General features: G+C 40.6%; 1 protein-coding gene across 1 annotated transcript in view; it reads left to right on the top strand.

Annotated features, from left to right (window-relative positions):
• TBC1D5 (TBC1 domain family member 5) overlaps nt 1-12034 on the top strand; it is a 373122-nt gene that overhangs the window by 351841 nt on the left and 9247 nt on the right. Inside the window, exons 18-21 of the mRNA XM_023527949.1 lie at nt 1614-1713; nt 4253-4427; nt 8395-8534; nt 8679-8755. Of these exons, the coding sequence (XP_023383717.1) occupies nt 1614-1713; nt 4253-4427; nt 8395-8534; nt 8679-8755 (492 nt within the window). The remainder of the gene's footprint in view (nt 1-1613; nt 1714-4252; nt 4428-8394; nt 8535-8678; nt 8756-12034) is intronic.

The raw sequence follows: 12034 nt of genomic DNA, 5'->3' as shown, positions 1-12034 counted from the left end.
CCAATGTATTCTTTGGAGCAAGGCAAGTCACAAGGCCAGCCTAGGTTCAAGGGGAGGGCAAATAGATTCTGCCTCATGAGTAGAACAGCATGTACAGTGAGTGAAGGAATTGATGGTGGCCATCTTTGGAGACTAACCACAGCCATAGTCAACCAACATGTAGCCTTCTTCCTCCAATTCCTACAGTGTCTTGACAGCACAGGAAAACTCAAGCCTGTGCAAAAACAAAGGGGAAAAAAGAGAAGAAAAATACCCTGAAACACCCCCATCCTTTTCCTCCTTTAAGCCTAGCCAAAGAGTTGGGAAAGTGGCACCCCCTGCCCACCAGCCCCTGCAGTCATTCCTTGGCTGAGCTGCTTCTGGTTGCATTTGTCTTTATTTGCACATCAGAGGAGAGGCTGCTGCACGTTGTGGGATATGTAAAGATCATGGTTAGGGCTTGTGTAATCCTTCAGTGGGCACTTCTCAATAATTTGTTTATAGAGCTACTATTCTGTTTTCTGTGTCAAGTGTTTAAATGCATATTCCTAAGGGCTCATTTCTTCAGGCAACTGTTGGAAACAGAACTTTTCAGTACTGCATATGTGTGTTGCTAAAATTGAATACACCTACATGTAACCTTTTCAACTGTTAATTTCCCTCTATAAGTCAAATTATATTTAGTCTCTAAGGAAAAGCATATCTCAGTAGGTTTCCCATCCCTTCTTTTCAATGACATAGGATTTGTATGTGGAAGGACAAACATCTGAAACTGAAGAATCAATTTTCTAGCCTAACTCAGCTCTGGTAACATCTTTATTTTGCATTCTAGCTAACTCAGTTTAAAATTTCCTACTTAATGAGGATTATTCTCGTTCCCTGAGAAAAACTCCCTTAATCCTCTAAATTTCTTTGGGAAATTTTTTGCATGTATTATTTTTTCCTAAAAGGAAAAAAAAAAAAAAAAACAGGCTTTATTCTTTTGTTACAGTTAGATTGTCTTTTACCATTTAGATAATTACTCAACCCAGAGTATTTTTCCTAGAAACAATCAAATAAATAAAATGCTCTAGTGTCACATCAAGAGAGGAAATGTGAGAACAGCTATTTATGGGCTGCAGGAGCAAAACTTTTCCAAGTGCTTTGGGGAAATCTCACTTTTTAAGAGAGTATCATTGTCTGGAAAGTGATAAGATTTGTCTTACACAAATGGAAATTTTTGGTTTCCCAGATGTGTGTGAGAGAAAATGTAATGTTTTTGTACAAACTGCCTCGGGAGTTTGGTTCACTAAAATCCGATTTACTCTCCCAATTTGTGTGGCTCAATAGTTACTGGAGATATTTTAGGTACTTTTTTATATAAGGTTGTGTGAGTAAACATTTATACATGACACAAAGCTAGCATTCAATTAGGAAAAGTCCGGATTTTTTTTAAAACCTCTATTTTATCCTTTTTCTATTTTATTGGTAGCAACAGTGGTGGGTTTGCTCTTGAGTATTTGCTGTTTTCCTTTGTTTTATCCAGGACCGAAAAGACGTTGTACCTCTTTAAAATAGTCCAGGTCATTTGAAGAATTTGGGGGTTTTATATGAATGTCTTCCTAATTTCCATATCTTTACCCCCTTGATTTTAGGAAGAAGAATTAGAAGCCCAGATTTCCTTCCTTCAGGGACAGCTGAATGACCTGGATGCCATGTGCAAATACTGTGCAAAGGTGATGGACACTCATCTTGGTGAGTGAAGTACTTTGGCCTGGGAATAATAATAGTCATAACAATAGTAGACACCAGGCCCCGTGTTAAGCTCTTTACATGAATTATCTCATGTGATCCTCACAGCAGCCCTATGGCAGAAATACTGTCACTATCCCCACTTTACAAATGAGGAAACTGAAGCATAGAGAGATTAATAAAATTTCCCAAGATGATATCACTAGTAACTAGAGAAGAAATTCAAAATCGAGCACTCTGACTATAGATTTCAGCTCTTAACTGCTATACTGCCCTCTCTGCCTCAAACCAAAATAAAATGTTGAGCTTCAAGATCAAACAGTCAGTTTTACTATTATGCAGCCTGTGATTACTAATATGACAATGCTTTCTTTACTTTTTTAAATATATGTTTTTAACCACCTACCTGAAATGCATGTCAGGACCACCGGACTGTAATTCTGACCATGTTTATATTCTAAGAAATATCCTGGTTTGAAGTACAATTTACATATGAGTCATACCTATGTCACCTTAGAAGGTCCTCAGGCACTGCTCTCTCTACATTTGTGGAAGTTCTGTATTTTGTATTAGAAATGGTATTGACTGGGTCACATATGTATTACTTCAGTAATTCCATGCTGCTTGCAAAAGCTTTTATAATGCATATCGTTGCTATTTTTTCAGCCCACTTCTGAACATCCTTTCTTCCTCCACTCTTCAATGTCTAGCATTTGTAGTTTCGGAACAAATTAGGAAAATAAGAAATGAACTCTGATGGAAGTAGCCAATATGCTGCTCTGTGAGTGTGAAGAAATCAATACTAAGTATTATAAGAAATCAATACTAAGTATTATAAGACACGAAAATGCATCCCACCTATGAAGGGAAACCAGAGAGAACCCACCAAGGCCCCTTCCCACTGACGGAGGCCCTGAGCTCTAGGGCCATCACTGAAGGTCAAGTCTCTGCCTCAGACTGCTTCAGTCCCTCACTCTGTTAAGTCATGAGTCCATTGCGTGTGGCCAGAATGGCTGTCATTTAGGTGTTGCCTAAACATCCTTGCCGCTAGCGAGAAATAAATGTTTTCTTATAGATTTCGAGAGATGCTGACCTAAGTGGCTGGCTGCCTACCATGTCTTATTAGCCTTATAGCTAAGCTCTATTTTATTCTCAACCTTATTTCTAGAGAAAGGGTTCGAGAGGAGGGAATAGCAGGAGAAACCTTGATAGATGATCGAAGAGTAGTATCTCTCATCACAGAGAAAAGTTACCCTTGTCACATCCGACTCCACCCCTTCAAAACTATGTTTATATATATGCTTCTTTATGATTATTTTTATATAGAACTAAGTTTACATGAATCTCATAGCATCACACTTTAAAATGCATCAAAAAGAAGTAATGAGATAGTTCATATATAAATGACTAATATGTATTATATAGCTAATTAATTTTTAAAGTGTGTGTGTGTGTGTGTGTGTGTGTGTGTGTGTGTGTACACATGTGATTTTTTTATTTCGTTTTTGTTTTGTTTTGTTTTTGTTTTGTTTTGTTTCTCTGGCTACTTGGGTGACCTTTGCATTATTTGATTTGGGTTTTGACCAAAGCAGAGGAACAAAGAAGTGACCAAGAGAAAGATATTCTGGAACTCTAGAAAATCCCATTAGGAAATTTCCAAGTGTTGGTCCACATAGCAGACTTTAAGGCAGCTTTACTTAAGCCTCAGAGTTTTCAAACAGCTTTTGCTTCAATTTTGGTCTTCCAGTAAGCACTAAAAGAGCATTTTCTCATTGTAGGGGAAGAAGAAACACTTTAATTAAAGAAAAGCCTATACCAGCTGTGGATTTTCAACTAACCACAAAACTAGACTTGTTTTTGTGTGTATGTTTCACTTTCAGCCATAATCCCTTCACATAGCTGTTGACCTCTTTTCGCCAGATAAATAGCATGACTGCATTTTTAAAGTGGGGTTGAGGGATGCTACAAAGAATTCCTGGCCCCGGGGCCCACAGATATAGTTCGTCTCATCTGCATATTATAGAATTGGCTTATTAAAGGGTATTTCTGTGTTGTAGGCAATTTTGAGTCTAAGCAAAAATTTTAGGAAGACACAAATCTTAAATAAGGTGAAGCTCTTGATTTACTTTGTGACTTGTACTTCCTTTAAAAATAACTTTAATACCATAGTGTTTTTTCCATATGATGTTTTCCGTTTTTCCTGATTATTAAAGTATAACATTGGAACAACTGAACTATCCATTAGAAAGTGACTGAGTATAATATAATAATGTAATCTTTGTAAAGATTAAAGTACCTTTTTATTTATTAACATGAGGAAATGTTCATGATGTATTATTACTGAGAAAAGGTGCAGAATAGTGTATATTTGATAGGAAAACAACTATTTAACAGTGGTTGCCTGGATGAAAGGAAGCTTATAGAGGGACTTTCCAAGGGACCTAATCTTCTATGCTTAGAAAATGCAAGACAGTCACTGAAAAATCTGTGCATGGTTTAAGTGCATGTAACTAGCACCTGGGAGTCAATCTTTATTTTGCAGGCAAGAGTCAGCTGTCAGAGTGCCTGGAGCGATACCCGAGGAGAGACTCATCTGGCATCAGACACAAGATTATAACCAGGCTCTATCACTTCTTAGCTCGGCTTGGTTATGATCATGTCCTCTTATATAAAATGGAGATAAAATTATCTCTCTTGCCAGTTGTTGCTAAGATAATGTATTTTTAAAGCCCAGCAAAAGGCATGGCCCATAGTAGGTATTCAGCACAAATCCTCTCCTCTTTCCCCTTAACTCTTAGCTGTCCCTTCTCAGGGAAGGTCCTGAGAGACTAATCCGGCCCATGGTCAGACAGCTGAGTGGAGACTTGTCTAGGGCCCCACAACTAGTTATGTGAGAGCTAGGACCAATGCTGCATTTCCCAACACCTAATTGAATATTCTTTTATCAGATGATGCAAAAAGATGGTGAAATTTTGGATGTGTTTGTGCACTCTTTGAACAAGAATAGCTTTATCAGAACTGAATGATGCAAATGCACTTACTGATGTGAGCACTGCAGAGGCTCCCTTATACACTGGGCCACAGTGTGAGCTGTGAGCTCTGCCTCAGAAACTTCTAGGAGTTATTTCTTCGCATCCTTTCCTAATGTTAATTATTTTCACTAAGTTCTTTTCATTTCAAGAGCATTCTATATCACCCTACATTTTCATCAGACATGTAATAATATCTTAAAATGTCAAGTACCGCTCAAGGCTATTATTATAACTGATAGAACAAATATAGAGAAAAGCCTCTCAGTTAAAAATTATATAAAGCATTTGTTCAAGTGGTCCTTTAATTATAGAGGCAATTAAAATTGACAGGTTAGCAGTATTTCCTTATGGATCTGGAACTCAAAACTGAAAGTTGTATTTCTTTTATCAAAACTCTTTCAAAATTCTAATTTTATTACCTCCACAGAATTGAACTATTTGGATTCAAAGATTTAGAGACAGGAATTAAAAATAAGTGTTTTATTAAATCTGAATTTTTCCTGTCGACTTCAGAAGACTTCTTTTTTTATGTGTTCATTTTTCTGTTGCTATAGTTATCATCCTGACAGTTGAGTTGAAAGCCATTGACAGTACTGTATTAACCCTGTGGCTGAGCCCAGGATATTTTTAGATTTGCAGTACTTCACACGTAATTGCACGTGGGTGAGCAGCCTACACTTCTCTGCTCTGTGAGCAGCTGGGCTGAGCTGCCAGCTGTTTATAGGGAGTTTGAGCTGTTCACCTTGCTGACCTCTGAGGCCCACACCTGCCTGCTCCCAATGGAGGTGTTTCCATCATTCATTTGGTATTTAGACACTGGTTTCCAGCAGCTTGCCCTTTCTTTGATGGTTCACATTAACAATGGGAGGATTAAGTGCAATAAATTCAAAGAAACTAGGTTTCCTATGCTGTTCTTGAGAGTACCTATAGCTCATAGGGATCTTAGAAGGTTAAAGATGTGAAACCCCCAAAAGCCATCTCAGCTGCTCTTCACTTGACGGATGAGGAAACCAAGGCCCAGAAGGATGAGTGCCACACAGCTAGCTGACACCAGGAGTCCAGACTCAAATCCAGTCCTTGGCTTCTCTGTCACTGATGCTTCTACTAAGGCCACACTTGAATCAGTAGCTGGATCTCAGATCTTCTGATATTTTATTGCACACATCATTACTGATTTTACACTTGTCATAATATTTATGTAAAAATTAGCTTTAAGAGGAGTCCATTTTTCAAAATCAGTTTATTTGCCTCTCTAACAACTTTATAAATCTGATTTTCTAATGTTTATCAAAACACCTTTCAGTGGATGTCTTCAATAGGGCAATTAACTAATGACATTTAAAAAATAGAGAAAAAGTTATCACCAGACAGCTTTCTCCCTGTTAACCACGCTGTGATAAAAGCTTTTCATAATTATTTTAAGAATGTTAAGGACTACATTTAATTGTAGGTAGCAGAGTCCTCTATAGAAGGAAAATATACACTTCACCCGAGGATCCTATTAAAATGCAGATTCTGATTCAGTGAGTTTGATGTGGGGCCTGAAGCTCTGCCTTTCTAACAGCCCGCAGGTGACCTGCTGTTACTGGCCCATGACAGATTAGAAGCAGCAAAGAACAAGAGAACTTAAAATTATTTGGGCAAAATTCAATTAATATATTCATAACCCCACACTTAAGGCACATACACACTGAAATCTGTGGGCAGAGAGCTCCTAGCCTCCCCCAGCACTCTGATGTAGCCTTCAATCATGTGAAATTCACTTGTTTTCAGCCTTCCTGAACTCGTCCTCTTCTGGTTGAAGTCTTCCCCACCCCACACCCTGTTTTATTATCAGAGGACTTAAAACAATTGGTCAGCATCTTTCTTGTACCAACCCTATACCTATTTAGAAAAGCCTAACAAACCACACACTTATCTTCTCTTTTTCCAAGCTAAGATACCACAACTCTGATCACGTAAGCTTAGTACAGACTCTCCATCTTTGATCATTTTATTTTCATTTTCTGGTTCTCTTGCATTTTCCCACATGCTTTTCCAAAGGAGAAGCCCAAATTGAGTATCTGTCCCTCTCTCTCTTTTTTCAATGTAATTTCCAAATTTCTCATCTTTCTTAAACTGGTTGACCTCATAACCTGTTCTCACCCCTCCATACCAGGCTGCCTCTCCACTCCTCCAATCCCAGTCCTCTCCAGCTAATGACCCAATACACAAAAGATGTATCTACCCCATCTCTATGGAAACAGGCTTGCTGCCAATCACTTGAAAGCTCAAGGACTTTGTGGCCACCACAAGCATCTCATGCTGAGCTTAAGAGCTTGTGAGTCGTGGGGAGGTGAAGCCCAAGATAAGAAGGCTAATATTGACTTGGGCCATGTTTAAATCCCAGCTAAGGGGCGGCACTTAACTTTGACTAGATCCTTATGTTAGCAAAACCTTTATGGCCTGAAATTCACACGAAAAAAATATATCCATCTTAAACCCAGTTCAAAGGATCTTATTTGACTAAATGATGTAATTTTATGACAATCTTAGCCAAACTGCTCTCCTTTCTCATTGCTCCAAAATGAGAGGGCACAATGGCAAAATCCCAGGATGTTTCCTATTAGTAAAGCCCTCACTCTGTTTCTACTTTGATTTTTACATATTCTGGCAAAGGCATCTAACCATTACTGGTGCTTAGAATCTTTTAAGTTTAAAAATATATGTAAAGTCTCTTTTTCAGGTTGACCCTAAGATGGCAGCTATGTCATGAATATAATAGATTTTACGGTGAGGAGGCACACTTTCTGTCACTCTCGGGCTGGTGGGTAAACCCTAAGAGCGTAATACACCAAATGGTAGAGATCAGTGAAGATTTGGAAGTCTGTGCTAAGCACTGTTTATTGGCCTGAGGACTGTTCTTAAGGGTAATGCACGCATTTGCCTAATCTCTCCCTTAGATTTTCCTAAGTGATGCTTCTCTCCCAGTGCTGAGTTTAGGATTTTCAGCCATTCTGGCAGCTGGATGCAAAATAGAACCCTTGATTATATTTTCTGTGTGATGTGCCTTTTGCTTTTTAAGAAAATACTGAGCATGAAATGCCTGACTCAGTACTTGGCTCTTAATAGACCGTTAACAAATGTTATTTCCCTTCACCACCCCCTTTCATTTCTCAATTCAGGATCTGGTTGATCATGTTAATATCCTTCAGTTCTTTATCTGAGAAATACCTGCATCTGTTTTTCGAGTGATAAGAATGAGCCCTAATGCTTCTGGAAGAGGCTCACATTGGTCATTCAGCTTATACTTACTAAATACCTGCTCTCTGATGTAAAGATAGGTTCTGGGAAAAGTAAGTTGAGGGTAGGGTGAAATGAAAGAGTGGTGATCTGAAACTGAGCTCCATGTGTATGGAAGAGGTGAGTAAAACTTCAAAGCAGAGGGAGAGAGCGAAAGAAAATATACTTTACCAGAAATATTGGAAGTGACACATAGCTTCACATGAAGCAAGCCAGGGTCCTCCCAGAGCACCAGTGAGCTCAGAAACATTGGCAGGGACAGGTAATAGGGATATAGTGAGCTGAGTGCCACATCTGGAACCAAAAGACCTTGGGACCAGGGTTTACCATGTAGAACTGTGCAGTTTCAGAAAACTTTTAGTATTTGTAGTTCCAAGAGTAAAAGATTAGAGTCCATCTGTAGATGTGGAGAGAGTCCAACAATAGATGATTTCAGAGGGAATATTGATAATGGGAAGCCGATGCTCGAATTCAAGTTTAAGGTGGACTTTGAAGATGAGGAAAGATCTGGTATTGTAAGGAGAATAGACAGGCCTTCTAGAAGAGAGAATGGCATTGGCAGGGACACACAGAGATACACACCATGAATTAAAGGATCAATTTGGTGCCTATCGTTTCCTAAACCTGCCTTCTCCTAAATCTGTCTTTTCCCAGGTCCGGACAACTATAGCTCACACTCTGTGAACAGAAGTCCCAGTGGTGCAGCCAGAGTCAGTAGTGACAAACGACAGGTCTGCCCACTTCCTTGCTAATGGCCAACTCTTCAGCCACTACCATGCTGGGCATGCCTGTGACCCCTCTATTTTGTAATAACAGCCTGCATATTTCTTTAGAGTCTGGGAGAGCCCTTATATGAGATTGTCAGAGGTCAGGGTAACTAAATGTCTATTATACATGAGAGAACCTCAGAAAGTAAAATCCACTTATCTGGGTATTTAAGATACTGGAGAAGGAGGAAGAAAACATACTAAGCAATAATAGTAATATGCTAGAAGTGGACCACTTTGATTATCTCTTCTAATGGCTCCAAAACAATCCTCTGAGAGAGATATAACCCCCATCTTACTGATGGTTTTAGCGACACACAGATCACAGCACACAAGACCATCAAACTTCAAGCTGTTTGATGCTAGTGCCAGTGCTCCTGAAAGGTCTGTTTTGCATATAGTGACTTCCTATTTCTGACTGACCTCATTTAGGTTAGTTCCTGTTGGTGAGGAATGGGTAGAGAGTGGAGTTGGAGTAGCCCACCGGCAGCTCTGCCACCTCTTTAGACCTAAGTGACAGGGCAGTCGTGAAGGTCTAGGCTTGTTGACTGCTCATGCTTTTATCAAGAGAGAACACAGGGCAGAGATGGTCTTTAGAACGTGAAACATTATTCCCACTTAGGCCTGTAATAAAAGACAGGCCGTGTTCCATTTTCCTAGTATGCTCATGTCTTCTGCCGTCACCATCCCTCCTGTTTTCAGCCTACTCCGGCCAGCATCACCACACCTCTCTTGGTAGGCTTGCAGCAAAACAAAGGCGTCCAAGAGAGGATGGCTAGTGCTTCTGGTTCATGGGATTTTCAGGCAGCATGACCAGTATAATTTTCTAAGATCTCAGGTAGACTCTGATACTTCTCTAGTGGGATAGTAAATCTATATAACAAAACTCAGATGTGTAGAAATCTTGCTCTGAGGTTTTGTTCCCACCAATAGCAGTCCAAGGCTCAAACCTGCCAATTAAAAGCAACTCAGTCTCTTACAGGTTAACCATCTCATCTGAACAAATATCCTACAAATTTCTGGGCCTCTGTCCCCACTGGAGCCACTGTCTGCCCTGTTGGCCTGTAGTCTATGACCCTAAATGCCTGAGCTCCATCATGACATCGGGGGCAGGAGCTGGGCAGTTTGGCCAAACCGTCTTGCTTCAGGATACGTTCCACAGCAGGCTATGAAAGGGGCAGGCAGGAGACGTCACATTTGGTTTCTTTCAGATCTCTTTTCCTAGCCCCCCGCCCCGATTTGTCGGGAATAGCCAATAAGGCCTCCCCTCCTTTAGTTCCTTGGACCCAGGAAGGGCCCGATGCTTCCTACAGAAGTCCTAATATTCCTACATCCATTGCTGAGCTTCCTCTCAGGGTCTGGCCCCACCAAACTACCCCTCTACTGTGCACCATACTGCCTGCCCCAGGCCCTCAGAGCTCAGCCTTAGCAACCATAGCAGTCATAAAAACAAAAGTAACCTTTTTCAATCCTCTAAAAGACCTACAGAACTGTTTCTTGTTAATTTTCTGCAGTTGGTTGTTGTTAATGTCTTGTTGAGTGGATTTTGTGTTGTTTTTTTTGTTAAGAGAGAACAAATTGTTACAGGCTTTTAAGGAAACCAAAAACATTCACTCTCTTAATTATATCTGTTATTTCATTCCCATTCATCTTGCTTTCTTGTTTTGGAGCGGGCCTTTCTATTAGTCAGAAACTACAGTCACGTTTTCTGAATAAATAAAAACTGCTGCTTTTCTGTTGCAGTATGTAAGAGGACTTATCAGCATGGTATATAGACTTATTCTTATTGAAGATTCTAATAAATTGTCAAGCTGGACCTGTGTTTCTGGTATCAGTCTTTGCCTGGTCCCTTACTGGAAATGCTTTTCGGAAATATTTAGAATAACAATGTTTTGAAATGCAAATTGCAAGAGTATCTTTCCATGTTCGTTCATTCGCTCAGTTATTTAGTAAATACTTGTATACTTGAAATGTACTAGCCATTATTCTAAAGGCTGGGAGCTTATATTCCTGTTGAAGGAAATAGAAAACAAATAAGCCAGCAAATACATATGAGAATGTCAGATGGCGACAAGTGCTTATTATCAGTGTAGAAAAAGAGATGATGTGGTAGAGACTAGAGGGTGACTCGGGCTCCTTTAGTGTGAGTGGCAGGAAGACTGCTCTGAGGAGGCAACGCTGGAGCAGAAACTTGAACAATGAGGAGGAGCTGGTCTGCACTGATTTGGGGCAGGGCCTCCAGGCCAAGAGAGCAGTGTGCTGGCTCTGCCTCTCCCACCCGAGGGACGTGAGCAAGCAAGGAGTGATATTATAGCTCTGGTGGCTGTTAGGGGCAGGCATGGAACTGAGGAGGCGCTAGTAGAGACTAGGACAACTTCATGAGTGAATGACTAAGAATGTTGCATGTAAGACCTTATAAACGGGGTATTTTTTAAGGCCACAAAAAAAAAAAGCAGATGATAAAGGAGGGTGAGCCTACTTACTGAAATGATTCTCAGATTGGTGCACATTCCCGTACCTTTTTTAAAGTGTGTTTTAATTGCCCCCGACACACACATTCTCTTGCATAGCCCCAAGGGAGAGGGTTTCCATGCCCCCTGGGCTCCCCTGAGAATCCCTGCCTCAGTAAAGCCACAGCTACCAATAGGGCCGTGAGCATCCCACAGGCAGGTGGTGGGGGAAAGCTGAGGACCACAGCATATTTAACCTGTTGGTGGGCAACTTGGTTTGATGCCGAACCTGGTGGTCAGAGCTGGCTGGGCAGATCCCTCAGATCAGGTCTGGACGAATGTCTTCTCAGGTGGAGGCTAAGCCTCCTGGAGGACATAGAGGAATAGCTTCCGGGTTACATCATGCTGACTCCATTGGCATCACTGTCTGATGGTAACCTGTTGTTCCATGACTGTCCTTTTATTTTTATTGTTGCGTCGAACTGACAACATGCTCTGCTGTTTAAATCTTTAAAGATGGTGTCTTTATTAATTCCAGTCACCTGGGAGGAACTGGTCTTTAGAAAGAGAGGTGAGCTAACATCATTGAACTGTGAGGCAGTATAAGAAGCCCAGGCTGAAACGTGTCCTCCCAGTTGACTAAATGCTCTAGGCTGGCTGTTTACCACACTGTGTAGGTCAGCAGAGTTGCCTGGTCTGTCTGTGGAAGTGAAGACACATCTTTCGTTATAAGAATGCATTTATGTGATGTCGGCGGGAAGGCCGTGCCTACCAGGCTCCGTCTCCCCTCTGC

This window comes from Pteropus vampyrus, unplaced genomic scaffold (genome assembly GCF_000151845.1).
Source record: "Pteropus vampyrus isolate Shadow unplaced genomic scaffold, Pvam_2.0 Scaffold1, whole genome shotgun sequence".
NCBI lineage: Eukaryota > Metazoa > Chordata > Mammalia > Chiroptera > Pteropodidae > Pteropus > Pteropus vampyrus.
Note: the sequence above shows the minus strand (reverse complement) of the source record. Positions and strands in the feature narration are given on the sequence as shown.